The sequence below is a fragment of the Phoenix dactylifera genome, chromosome 8 (assembly GCF_051530095.1).
Source record: "Phoenix dactylifera cultivar Ajwa chromosome 8, Ajwa_hap1_PhDact_Kaust_v1.1, whole genome shotgun sequence".
Taxonomy (NCBI): domain Eukaryota; kingdom Viridiplantae; phylum Streptophyta; class Magnoliopsida; order Arecales; family Arecaceae; genus Phoenix; species Phoenix dactylifera.
Window position 1 is genome coordinate 26,341,787 of NC_143197.1, and position 14,226 is coordinate 26,356,012.

At 36.4% G+C, this 14,226-nt stretch overlaps 1 protein-coding gene across 2 annotated transcripts; it reads left to right on the top strand.

Moving 5' to 3' along the window:
• Positions 1–1,823: 1,823 nt before the first annotated feature.
• On the top strand, positions 1,824–8,521 carry LOC103709047 (vacuolar protein sorting 38-like). 2 transcript variants are annotated; one of them, XM_088703269.2, is made up of 6 exons: positions 1,824–2,343; positions 3,091–3,297; positions 4,754–4,913; positions 6,905–7,071; positions 7,329–7,559; positions 8,156–8,521. In XM_088703269.2, exons 1-6 carry the CDS (start codon positions 2,107–2,109, stop codon positions 8,270–8,272), a joined length of 1,119 nt encoding a protein of 372 aa, XP_088559395.2. In that variant the 5' UTR covers positions 1,824–2,106; the 3' UTR covers positions 8,273–8,521. The 2 variants fall into 2 exon arrangements, with proteins under 2 accessions (XP_088559395.2, XP_088559396.1); XM_088703270.2 differs by having other exon boundaries at positions 1,836–2,343; positions 6,974–7,071.
• Positions 8,522–14,226: the final 5,705 nt, after the last annotated feature.

Below are 14,226 nucleotides of genomic sequence, written 5' to 3' on the forward strand. Positions count from 1 at the left end.
TGGCAGCCCTGCCCGTTGCCTTCCAAAAGAGAAGCTCAGACCATTGGTGCAGTCCTATCAACCATGTACTGCCTCAAACTTGGTATTGCTCTACACAATTCATGGATTTATACGTAGCTTTTACATCCTTCTCTTTTTTTCCCCTCCTTTCTCTTTTTAAAGTCTCGTTCGCCATTGATATTAGTTTTCAGAAACTGATTTTCTATTATAAATATTGTATGCGGAATCAAAATCCTGAGAATTGTTTGGAATGTCTTTGGGATAATTATTTTTATGATAAGAATTTTTTGATAGCTATGCAAAACAATTAGAGGGAGAGTACTTAAGATCTACCTATGGAATTAATACACAGTATTGATTTGTGGAATCTGATAATCTTAGCTTTCATAGGACTAAAATATGATGGTGGTCAGATAAAAGCTTTTTCGTTGTCTTAGGTTCAGCTATCCTCACAATAATATTTGCCAGAAGTAAGCATTAACATGGACTGATGCAAAGAATCCTGATCTTACAGCTAATTTGGCTTGTTATACTGGCTTGCCTAGAGGTATCTTTTGGGTCACAGTGCAGAATGCTTTGAGATTTTATACCGTCAGCTCTAAGATTAGTATCTGAAAGATTCACTTAGAAATTATGATTATTATGTCTTTTAGACTTCAAGTTGTTCACCATCGGTTTATTCTTCAAGTTTCTAAATCATCATGATTATTTTCGTTCCTATGATGCAATATGTATGGTAAATAAAGACCAGCCTAGTGCATAAGGTTTCTGCCATTGCGAGATCCGAAGAGGATCGGATGTACATCCTTAGGTCATATTAGAACCATGAAATAATATAGTAAATGAAAATGGTTACAACAAAATGTTCTAATTACTAATCAGCTAAAAGTAGCGGAGAGTAGAGCTGAGTTGCAGAAAGCATAAAGTTGTGATTACTTCGCATAATTAGTTATATTTAAAATTTTATTAAGCTATAGAAATTAATTGTACTAACACCAAACTAGAAGCTAAATAACCAACTACATGCTATGCCATCCCAATAGATTATTTGGCTGATTTCTTCGGCTCCCACGTAGCATCGAACCAAAATATTTCACCATCACAATGCCTTGCAACTTGAATCCATTCTTCATTTCTCATCACTTGATATCTAAAAGCAATGATATTAGCTTTGTCTCACTAATGCTGCAACTACTCTCGTCCTAAATAAATGCGTATACAGTCCGCTTGGCTTAAAACAAATGAGCCAAATTTGAATTAAATTTATAATAAATTATTAAATTTTTTTTTGCATGAATATCCTTCTAAAAATTTAAATATGCATGAAAACTCTCTTAAAATTTATATTTATTTCTGTACCCTCAAAAAAACATTGTTTTTACACAAATGCCCCTAATATAGTAGTTTTTTTAACACCATTAATAAAAACCATATTTATTTTAATTAAAAATAAAATAAAATTTTAAAATTACTTTTTTGTCCTTCATTACGGTTGTCTCATAAATATTTTTTTTTTGCACATGTACCTATTAAGAATATTTTAGTCATTTTAATTTGAAACCGTTAATTTTTTAACGGCGTTAAATGGGTGGATACATATACAAAAATGAGGATAAAAAAAAGGTAGAATAGCAAAACGAGTGTTTTACGAAGGTATATATGCAAATATCAATTTTGGAAGGGTATCCATACAAAATTCGATATTTAGAAGGATATCCATGTAAAAAAAATCTTAAATTATTTATATAAATTAATATCACGTGCCTTGCACGTGCCAATCCCTCAATGAACTTTTATCAAACAACAAGCATCCTAGTTTCATTAATCCTTCCTCCAACGATTTCTTAACGTTTAAAACCCACAAATAATAATCCCGCAGGCGTTTCTTTTGGAGCGTTGCGGCCGATCGGTTCTCGGTGGCGCACCAACGACCAGTCCCCATAACTCCCTCGCTCTCCTCGCCCTCTCTCAAAAAAGGAAAGAATAGAAGTCCCACCTTTACGCGATCCCCACCCCTCCCAAACCTTGGCTTCTTGCCGGGAATCGCCGATGACCCTCGACCCTCCCCGCATCTTGGTTCCTCGGATGCGATGAGGAGCTCCGACCATGGATTCCAATCGAGCCAGCAGCGAGCAAGAACTCTTGGCGGCAGGATCCATGGCGACGGGATCGGAGTTGGGGCTCTTGACCCTCGAGGGGATCGAGGGAGCGGAGACTCCCAAGATCGTCGAGTGGGAGGACCTCCAGCAGGAGCTTGCCCGCTTCTGGAGCCTCTCTTCCGCCCTCAAGAAGGCTAAGGAGAGGAAGGAGTCTCTGGCCCAGAAGTTGGAGTCGATCATAGAGGTAGGGTTTTTCGGGTTCTGGTGTCCCTATTTTAATCTAAAGGTTGCATGCTTTTGTTCTTTGAGTAACGATTGGATCGGGTAATTGCAAAAGGTTTTCCCTTGGGAATCTTGAATTTAGAAATTTTTAAATTCATTATTTTTCCTGAGTTAGGCATGTCTTTTATGTTTTAATTGAGGGTGGTGAATCTTGGTTTAAGAAGCAGGAAATTAGATCGGATAGTCATATTTTTCGTTTGTTCCTCGATTCTTGATTGAAATGGTGGAAATACGAACCGAGGAATGTGATCTAATTTGATGAATTCTTCTTATTCCGACGATATTGTCCTTTCTTTTCTCCGGAGATTGGTTATGTTATTCTGGATGATAAAACTGGAAACCCTGAATCAAAAGGTTTTTTGCTTGGAATTTCGGAGTCAAGAATTTTAGTTTAAGTATTTTGGTGCTTACTGCTGGAGAATCACCAATCATAGTTTGGGAATTAGAGAATCGTTTTGGCTAATAATGAAAGCACAATGAGAAATGTGATTTGATCTCATGAAACTTTTTTTTTTTTTGGTGAATAACTAATATCTTGACTCTGATTCAAGATATTAGTTCTCTTTTCCTTTTTCTCTTTCTTTTTTGTTTTTGTTGATTTTGTTGAAAAATTATGGTCTAGATTGTCTTTTATTTGTTCTTGTCATTTTCTTTCTGGGTCTTCAATTGATTAGTTCGCTGGTTAGCGGTGTGGCGGTATGGTGAACAGGTTAGGAGAGAATCGCTGTGTCAGACTAATGAGTTGGAGGAGATGAGACAAAAGCTGGAAACCCGGAAGGTTGCACTAGGGAATTTGTCAATGCACATCATGAAAACATCAGATGATGTCAAGAATCAAAGAGAACAGCTTTGGCTTGCAATCAGAATGTTATTAGTAGCTGGCAAGACTCTCTCTGCAGCACACCAGCAACTGCAGGTACCTCAGAATTTTAGATAGAAATGGCTCTTTTACTTTTTCTCCCCTGAAGGAATATGGTAATAGATAAGTGCATCTTCCTGTTGTTTTGGCAGCGCAATCTGTATCTATTGGCTGCTACGTATTATTTTTAAAATTGCAATTTAGGGTTTGTCAGATAATGATTTTGATTTGTGGAGGAAGCCATATGAAGTTATCTTGGTCGCCGTTATAGATATGAATAGTGCAATGTTATGTTATTGAAGATTTCCTGATAAGTTTGAGAGAGCTTTTTTTCTAATCTGAGAATTTTACATCTTCACTAGGATCACTATTGACTTGGAGCCTGGAGGTCTCCTATATGACAGCTGTAAAATAAAACTTTTGCTCCTCGAAAGCACAGTATCTTGCAGACCTCCCCCCACCCCACCCAAAAAAAAAAAAAAAAAAAAAAAAAAAAAAAAACACAATGTCTGCTAGATTGTGCAGCTTGGATTGATTGCTAATACATGTTGATTGACGTACAACATTGTATGAACATTGCCATTTGCTTCTGTACACTTTGAAAATAAACTAACTGTGACCTTCTTGCTTTTTGATAACTTGATATTGTTTTAGCTATCAGTTATCTTTAAGTTTTTCATGTCATTTAGAGGGTGTTTGCTTACCTGCAATTAAAGTTGCAGCATACTTGGAACTGTAGCTTTTCAAATTGCTATTGCTCCAAATGGTTCACCTGCAATCTTAATTTAAGGCTAAGGCCTTGGTGATGAAATACCTTAAGCTTCAGAGATGATGGTACAAGGAATTGAGAGAGGTATTAGTGATGGGATCAATTAATTGGGTGGGGGGGGGGGGGGGGGGGGGTTCAGGTCGATTCCCCCTCACCATTTAAGTAATTCCTGCAACTCAACTACTGGACATTCTGGCTGCAAGCCGATGCAGCTAATGAGCCAAGTTGTAAATCTATATGATGCAAGTCGAGGGACTTGTATGAAGCCCAACAAGGCAGAGGGCTCTGGTGCAGGATACCTGCAGGAAGTTGCATTTAATTACATGAAGACCCATAAGTTGGTTACAGATGATACATTAACAAATGAAAAATTCTCCTGAAAAAATATAAATTCAAATGAATTTCTTACATGAGCTGATCGCTGTCCAACTAAATGGCTTTTACAAGTATCCATATAGTTTGTGTGTGACAGTTTTGTGAACTTGTAGCAACATTTGATATACTTCATCTTTAGCAGCTTGTCAACATCATGTATTTAAAAGCTTATATAAGAACCATATATATAGTAGTCTTTGCATATGTTGCAAAGAAAAGAAAATTCTATTTGATTGTTTTCAGTTAGACCGGTAGTAAGTATCTTGTTTTATCATGAGGCTTCTATGTAATAATCCTTGTAAGTGTGAGCTAAACTGTTTCTGGCTTAGTATCAAACTTACTATTATTTTGTGGTTTATTCTTTCATAGGAAGCTAATAAGTTACTATCTGGAAGAAGGGGTTATGGGCATCTCAGAAACCTGCAAAAGATGCTGCGCACAAGGCAGCAATATATGGTTCGACAAGTTGCTGCCCTCTATCCTGTGGAGGGCCTAGATGAACAGACATACAGGGAGAAGCATAGTTCAGGTAACATATCAGGAGCTCTCTCTCTCTCTCTCACTCTCTCTCATATACACATGCTTGCGTGCATACACATCATGTTTTAATAGTTTAATATTTTTGTATTGTCAGATTAGGTAACATAAACAAATTAGGTTCTTGACTCTTAGGTGCAAACATCCATGTCATAGAGGTGCGTAATGTGGATGCTTTATGTACTCCGTTAATGTCAATGAGCTAATCTGCATGTGCCCTACAGATGCAAAGGTCACTTTTTATGTGTCTTAGTCATCTGCTATTTATTTTTCTGAGTACATCATAAAATTTATCGAAGTATGTTGGACTCGTGCTGGTCAGGCCAAATACATAATAACTTCTGCTTATTTTGTACTGCAGCAAACTTTACCATTTGAGTTTAATTTGATTAAAGGCTTAAACTGTCACTCTAATTGCAAATGACTTGAAACATTCATATAAGTGTGAACAAATAATCAAAAAAATAAAAAAAATATGAAAGCATTATTCGAGAACATAGGTATCCAGTATGTATGTGTGTGTTCAAATCCAAGAATATTGCTAAGGGTAGAACATATTAATTGTTAAATAGACATTTTATACTTCGACTATGGGAATTTTGTGGAGTGAAGCTTTTATTGAAGTATGTATGGACTTAGGATAGAGCGTAGAACTGATGGGTAAAAGATTGCGAGAGAGATAGTTTCAATAAATTCAGTTTATATAGAAAATCATGCTGTCTAATACAAGAACAGGGCCCTGTAGGTGGAATATTGTTATAGAGTGTTATGCAATGAGTAAATGCCAGTTCACTTTGAAAAGCAGCAAAATTGTTTGTTTTAAAGTTATGGATACCATCTGATCTTGAAGGAAAGCCTGTGCAATAGAATCATATGATTGTCTTTATTTTTTTGGTTGGAATGTTGGCAGCCTATGTACACATCAACATTAGCTGATCGCATATTGATGACAAGCATTGTATGTATGGTGGTTGTATGCTTAAACTATGAGGGAAAATTTTAGAAATGAGTAAATTGGAGGAATCACAGGATTTTGCCTGTTATGGTCAAAAATGGAAGAACCAATTTAGATACTTTGATCCACTATGCTGGTTTCACTAGCAATTAGTTGCTTGTTTCCTCATTGTATAAGATACAGGTGGCTTGTTCTTCTTGCCCTGATGTTGAAAGAGGACTGGTAATTCAGTCCAATGAGAAAACATCTACTTGCTTGGATATGTGGGCCAGAGAGAACCTCAGAAAAGAGAAAGGGAAGAGGTGAAGAACATATTAAATGTGGATGGAACTAACATTAAACAATATAGGAAATTTTGATTTAAGGAGTTGGTGTTAAAGTATAGCTCAAAAGTCATTTAGTACTCATACTATTGAGTCTTATTTTGTTTCAATTCCTTACACTTGCTCAAATGTCAAAATACACGTTAAACAAAGTCGACTTTGGGCCTCTCATTTTAGAGCTGATTTTGTATTGCACGATGAAATACTACATGTGGCAGTGATTTCACAATGCACTTTCATTTCTGCCGTTAAAAACAGTGGCTAAGATATAATGGTTTACCCAATCATCAGAGTGATGATTCAACACTTGTATGTGGTTGTTTTTCTGCACTCATGCCGGCACCATGGAACCACTCAGGGGAATGACATTATAAAGCTGAATTTTGATCCATATATCTATTGTTTCTTTGTGGTTCTTTAAAGGTAAGTGCACTATTATCCATTGCTGGGTTGCTTCAGTGACTTTATGATGAACCATGGAACCAGCTGTAGTTCCAGGAGAGCAGAAAATTGGGTGGCAGGTTTGGTCTTCAAGTGATTTTAGAATGTCTAATAAGGAAACCATTTTCTATTGGCACAATGGGTTGCCACAATGTTATGTCCCAATAATTGTTATTGATCAATGTTTCATTTTTAATATCTTTCATATTATTGCTCTTTCTTGGTTTCTGGAGTGTATACTGAGATGAAACAAATATTTCTCAGGAGATTATATTTCATCACGCTCTCCAAATGTATCTAAACCTCCACAACTGTCGCCTTTAACAATTTTAGGTTTGCAACTACCTGCACGCCCATTAAAACAGATTAGCTTTTTCAGTGGCAAGAAGGAGGTTCAGAGCTCTGCAACTGTTCTTGGTTATGTTGCACATGTAAGTTTTCGTTTTCTTTTCTTTTTGAAAAAGTTACGTAGCTGACATGGCCTGACAACTGAATATGCATTGTCTTCTGCTCATCTCTCTTAAATTTGAGTTCAAGTTGTATTAAAGTTCATGTGATTTTGAAATTTTGCATGTAGCTGTGTAGCAAAACACATCATGCTCAAGAGTCTCACTTTGTAGAGCTATCATGGTAGGCAGGTAGAGATATCAGGGTCGGCTTGTTATTTATTTTCTTCCTTGCTTTGCAGGCTGTATTGCTTATTGCATCGTACCTTGATGTTCCTCTACGATATCCTTTGCGCTTGGGAGGCTCACGTTCATATATTCATGACTATGCTCCTTCAGTTGAGTCTATATCATCAGATTTGTCAGCAAATCCAATTCTTATGGGCATGAATGTAAAGCCTACAGAATTTCCACTCTTTCTGGAAGGCCAAGATCCTACAAGAGCAGCATATGCAATATTTTTGTTGAATAAGGTTCATCTTCTATGCTTTATTGTGCTTCTGTCTCTCTGTTTAAGGTAGAAGTTGGCATCAATATGTATCTCCATATCTACTTGATCTGACTTCGGAATATTTTTTTTATTCGTATCAAAAGGTCTAAATCTGAACAAAATAAATATAGAAAATAATTGCTTTAGAACTTTTTAATTAATTTTCACTTGAATCATGTCATTAAATCTGTAGTCTTCAAGGTAGATTATGTGCCTTGCTGGTTGAACTGATCGTCATTTAAATGTTTGTATGAACAAATGGTGAAAGTCAATGTATACCAGAAAATCCTTGTTCATGTTCTGAGATTGTCCGGTTAGATTCAGAAACTCATACTTGTGCACATGAACTTTGTTGAGGAAATATCTCTTGGCAGAAAACATTAATGTAGAATAATGTATACAAAATAATGCCAAGGATGTTGCTGATGCTTTCCAGTCCCTAAAACTTCATTGCAAATCCTGCATGTAATTTTATGCAAAATATGCAGTGAGAGCTTGTACGGACTACCTAAGCATAAGGCATCTGATATTTTATATGCATTTGTATTTTGCCAATCACATTTTGTTTTCGTTTGGTAGGATTTAGAGCAGCTTTTAAACTACATTGGAGCTGAAAGTTTGGGACCAAGGCATGTATTAGCTAACTTGAAGGAGCTTGTGAGGATCATCCAGTCTCAGGAATACATTGACATGTAATTAACTCCACTTGTATCAACGTGTTGAAGCAGCAGATAGATTTTGCCAATAACTCAAAGTAGAATTCGTTGGCTTGTATTTCTACATTGGTGCAAATTTTAGCGGAGCACCTTTGACACAAACCAATTGAATACAATTTTCCAAAGATCTGTATACGTATTACATTTTTTCGATGTAACATATTGTTGTTTCTACAACAATGAAAGCAACATTTCTAATGTCAAATTGCTACCAATAGGTTTGTCTAAATCTAACAAGTATTGGAAGTTCAGATGGTTCACTTTGACTGACAGATGTTACTTCTTATCATTGCCTACATATTTGCTTATCTGGATTCTTATATCTGCTTTTAATTAAAGTATAATAATCACAAAGCCAATCAGTTGCTCACTTTTCTAATGAAACAAGAGAGGATATTTTAAGTTCTCTTTGTTCAAGAATAGCATGAACTTGTTTGCATGTCGTGCATGGCTGCTGCTTCAAACAAAAAATGCTGTTAGTAATATAAGGAAGCAGGTGAGAATGAAACATCAGAAAAGGCCAGAAAACACAAAGGAGGATATGCTATGACCAGGGTGGAAATTTGCCAGAAGCCAGCTGGAAACCATGGCGAAACCTTGTTAAATACTTCCAGAAAACAAAGAATGCTGCACTTGTTAATGTGGGAGCCACGCGCATTCAGAATCATCAGTAATTTGTGATTTAACGCCCTCATATTTGATCGGTAAGGCTTCCTCTTAACTGGGAAGCTGGTCTGAATTGAATTCCAACCATATTGTTCTTGGATTCATTTGCAGCATCGAGCACTAGAATGTGAATGGAGTCTGGTCGCATGGATGGTGTCTGAATTGGCATAAATGGTGTGTTTCCAAGGCATGAGAAGTGATGCAGATATGGGGTTTAATGGACAATACCTGTTAAGAGTTGCCAAATTTGCAGTTTAATGGACAGTACCATATCAGGAACTCATGGCAAGATATTCTCTATCAAATGAGAAACCAAATATCGTCATTTCTCCCTGTTGAAGCAAAAGACCTTACCTTACATACAAAACTAGAGTGGGAGAAACTTATATTGATTTACAGCAGCAACCACATGGTAACAACATCCACTTGCAGATCAAAATGAGTGTGCTGCTGAGGAATTTGGTTACATGTGGGAGTATAACTCAAACTATGTTTTAAATCAACTGATGCACTCAAATCAGAAACTGAGAATCTATACATCACGAGGAATAATCCTTCATCTACGCTACTGCCCTTACTCAACCTTCCTTGGAGAATATGCAATTGCTGCCGTATAGCTGATGATGGATATCATGATAGGCTGTATTGTTCTTGAAAAGCAAGTTTAAGGGGTTGCCGAGGAGCCAGAGCCCCCAGTGGTGTGAAAGAAGCGTTAGCATTCTTTCTCCTTCTCATGTTGTGTTAGCCAGGTGAGCATGTATCCATGTTAGAGCTAATGTCAAATGAGCCTACAAATTCTAGGGGTGCCAATTTTGATCCATGGGCATAGTTTTTGACCTAAACTGTGTATCTAGATCTATTTTAAAAAAACAATTCAAGCAGGATTTTTGTTAGGCAAAGTTCCATGTTATAATTTGTATGATATTATGACAGGCACTGTGATGGATATTATTTAGCCATCATTCCATTATAACTACTGCTAGTTGATATTTTTCCAGTTCATCAGTTTAGAACCCTTTTTTTTTTTTGAAAATTCAAAGCTTTATGTTGAAAGGTTCTTGTTCTGTCTGAACCTTTCTCCCTGTTCTTTGAAATTCTGATGACTGCTGAAGGCTGTATAATAACTATTATCATATTCACAGAAAGTTGAATTGAAGGTTTGATTGGCAAATTGTGGCTGTTGTTTCTATTACGACAGAAACTACCATTTCCAGTAGGATCTGATATTTGGGAATTATCTGCTCATTGAAACCTTAATTGAGGAATCCCACCTTATAAATGTCTATCTTCTTTAAATTATCTGTATGAAATAAAAAAAATGATCAAGAATCCATCTTGTTGTTAGGTGAGCTGTTGAATTCGTCATCGTTCGCCTTTCTTTTATTTATTCAGCCAGGGTTCATTTTTTGATTAACCAGAGTGAATATTTTATAATGATCATTGCATAGTAGGATGCATGTGACCATCCTGTTTACACAGAGTTTGGTTATTTATTTTCCTATTTAAAAATGATTGTATCCCTACCTCTCCTTTTTGTAATATATCTTTAGTTTGTGATCTCATTTTCCAACTTGCCCTTTAAAATGGTTCCTAAATTTATAAACGATTTCGAAAAATTTCCACTAGATCAGTTCCTATTTAATGCAGCAACTTGGATGACCAGTCCCGCATCCAGACATTGTTCTTTCTAAGAGCAGCTCCTGATTTTTTCCTTGACCATGTCATGAAATTTCAGACCATCGAGAATTGTCAATGTTAGCCTTTGCAGACAAACTATGGTTGATTCAACCACAAATCTTTTTGTGTCCTCTCATTGACCCAATAGACCTACAGTTTGTTCCCTTTGCATCCCTAGTATCATGTAGTGACCATCTTCATCAATCATTTGATCATGTTCTTTCACCCTTTCTTTTTCTTATTTCTAAACAGAAGTTGGAAAGGCTCAGACATGCATCTAATTGGCTTGATGTGGAAAATGAGAGACCTCCAGCAGTTTGAGCTTTCCATGAGAGTGATGAAATCATCACTCTTACCAGTTGTCCTGACAATTGGAATTAAACAGCTGAGCAAAACCAAGAACTGAGCTGTTCGGTCTCAGCTCATCACATGAAAGAGATAATTGAACTCTAGTTAAGCTTGATAGCTGCTGTTTGAGTTTTGGCTCTTTCGTTTAAAGAGCTCGCTCGAGCGAGCTTGTTAGCGAGCTGCGGCTGAGATTTTATTCATCTTTTTTACAGGGACAAGGTGTTGGGGATCAGCTTGTTTATGAGTTGAGATTTCAGTTATGCTTGAACTTTCCTCGACGATGAGCTCAATGGAGCTGAGCTCAAGCTGTCGATGAACAGCTTCACTCATTGGGCACCCTAGAGGTTCAGCAACATGACAGGAACATGGTTAGATATATTTTCCAGAGCTTGACCACTGATGAGGTCCTTGCTCCATATGATCTTGCTCAAGATCATAATGTGATCAGAACCATCGAAAGTTCACCCGAACAAGGGCGCAAAGCCTGCTAAATTGGAGTAATTAACCTCACTTTCAGATCAGATCGGCCATGTTGCTCTGTGCTACATTTAGAAAATAGCCTGCCAAAGTAAAAGGGAGTTCCAAGGGGGTCCCATGAACTTCTCAAAGGATGCTGATATCACTCCAGAATCCTCTCTGGAAATCTAACCCAAGAGTGAGCCTCAGCATCCACATTCCAAAGATATGAATTGATGAATTTAATGAAGGAGAAATCAAAAAGAATACTACTGTGCAACCAAGTTGATTCTCCAGGCTCTAACAACGTCTTTGTCCGCCATAAGCCTGATGAGAGCTTACAGAGGTTGACCCATTTATGGTGCTCTTTCAGTCCCATTAGAATCATTTGGGATTTTATTACTTAACTGACCTATGCCGTCTTGAATCCTTTTGCAGTGATCGCTATCTCATTAAAAAGCTTGGAACTGCCATGATTATTCTGTTCTAAAGACTCTAAGCTACCATATTGGAGCCTTAGAATGGCCCCATGGCGTGAGCTAGACAACTACAGCTACAATAATGCAACTCAAAAAAAATAAAGAAGCCTATGATGGCTACCAACCTGGGCATTTTTGGCTTTTAAACTAGTGACGACAACTAGATTCCTCCTCCTTTGTAGTTCATGAAAGCACGTCTTTCCGTCTATGCTAAATCAAGCCTCTAAGTCGGGGAGAAAAATTGTCCAGGAGTCGTATAGTTTCAAATGAATCTTACTCTCTGAGATTAAAAGAAGAATGGAACTCAGCTCAACAAGTGTAAGAACTACAAGTGGTGGCAATTTTTCGGCCAACATAAGATCTACGAATGATGCATAATTGCCTTTACGTTCTTTTGTTACGGCTTAAATTCAGAGTCAAAATCACATGAATTTAAAAAGTAACTGGTCTTTTCTTTCCTACAAAAAAAAATAAAGGAAAAAAGAACTAGTTTGAGTATTGGAACATTAGGTTTATTAGAAAATCTTCTTTGGCTTGAATTTTAATGAAAGAATTCTGTGGTCAAACATTACATGCTCATATGATGAATAACAGGGCTTACTTAGTCCAAATCATTCAAATATGATAATAATTGAATTATTATTTATAATAATTATTGATAATAATTGAAAGTCATTCACAGGTTTTCATGGGTTGAATGATTGATTCATAATCATGTTCAAATAATCCAACTTCCAATGGAAATAGTACTATCTCCAATAATTTTTAAAATTATTTATAAATAATTCATTGACATTATTGATAATTAATCATTTATTTGAGCACCCATTTAGAAAATAAGCTCAAGTTATAAATTAAATTCTGATGCAACTGTACGGTTCAAAATGTTAGAAAAATGAACATATTTCAAAATACATATTCTAGACATGCATAACAAATAGCTTGGCTTGTGTATTTAATTTGTGGGAATGATGGCTACGATAACATGAACTGTTGCATGTGTATTTTCCAGTACATTTCAAATGTACATCAAGAGTATTTATCCTGAACTATGTTCATACTCTAATTTGGTTTTGCTCTTTTTTATGGAGAGGCTACTTAATACTCATGGGAGTTTGCTATCTCCCCAATTTGCATATTAAACTTCACATACGCTCTGAAGATCATTAAAAGAGAAAAAAATCTAGAGAGACTGTCCAGGAATAGAGGTCAGACAATTTTCTCAAAAAAAAAAAAACCTATTGAAACTAAGAGCTTTTTTCCCCTTTAAATGGCTTTCTCCTCAGTTATATAAAGTGAAATGGTACAGCTGCAAATCTTTTAGTCATGTCAGCCTGGGGGCCCTTGATTTCTTTTTGTGCTGCTGCATTAGGTGAAATTGTAGGCATCTGTTTGGTACTTTCTTTTTCCAAAGAGTAACAAGATGATGATGCAAAAAGTTGACTGGAGAGAATATGTTGTCCAATTCTTATGTACTGAAAAAGCTTCAGATTCTCATCTCCCATCCCTTTCCCTTTGGAATACTCTAGCAGTGTAGGTTGGGTGTGGGTGGCAACAAGAGAGAGAGGTGACTAAAAGTCCCCATACTCTCATGTAAATTTGTTATGGTAAACACTAGACAGAGTCAAAAGCATAAATACATGGCCTTACTTTGTCCAAACATCAATTTCTATTTCCATGTCCTTAGCATCAAATCTCAGCAGCTGACCACTACAGTAGTGGATCAAGAAAACCTGCAATACGATACGTACCGATCATCGTATATGATGATTAGGTCAACAAAACTCATATTTTTTTTAAAAAAAAACCTGCATCATACTCAATAAATGGACTGATGAGATTGTAGTGTTTGCATGTCTTGATCAAGCTGAAGGTGATTGTACCAAAGATCTAGGATCAAAAATTCAGGATTTAGGGCCGAGAGAGTAATTTAATCTTAGTCAACACCTATAGATACCAACCTCATCCCATTTATTTAATTGGGTTGATATGAACACTGGCATTGGTTCCATTCTGTAATTTTCTTGAAAGGATACTGTGTCAAATCCTTTCACTAATTATATCCAAGTCTTGTTTGGTACTTGATTAATCCCATGGACCACATTTAAGACAATCTCTTAAAGATGGATCATTCATGGGCTTGCATGTTAAAAAATTCTTATTCAACTTTCTATATTTCACCTTCGAAAAAAAAAAAAACTAAATGCATGGGAGGTTCTGAAAAGAAAAAGGTGAAGTGTTATGCTTGTCTGCCCACTTTGTCAGACAAATTCAGAGACGATTAATTATAGATTTTCTCAGCATTGTT

Bases quoted from the DNA above. Each gene is read 5' to 3' on its own strand.
- LOC103709047 (XM_088703269.2), top strand. From the start codon at position 2,107: ATGGATTCCAATCGAGCCAGCAGCGAGCAAGAACTCTTGGCGGCAGGA. The intron at 4,914-6,904 runs GTAACATATCAG...AATATTTCTCAG, and splicing joins CAGGGAGAAGCATAGTTCAG to GAGATTATATTTCATCACGC. The intron at 7,560-8,155 runs GTTCATCTTCTA...TTCGTTTGGTAG, and splicing joins CAATATTTTTGTTGAATAAG to GATTTAGAGCAGCTTTTAAA.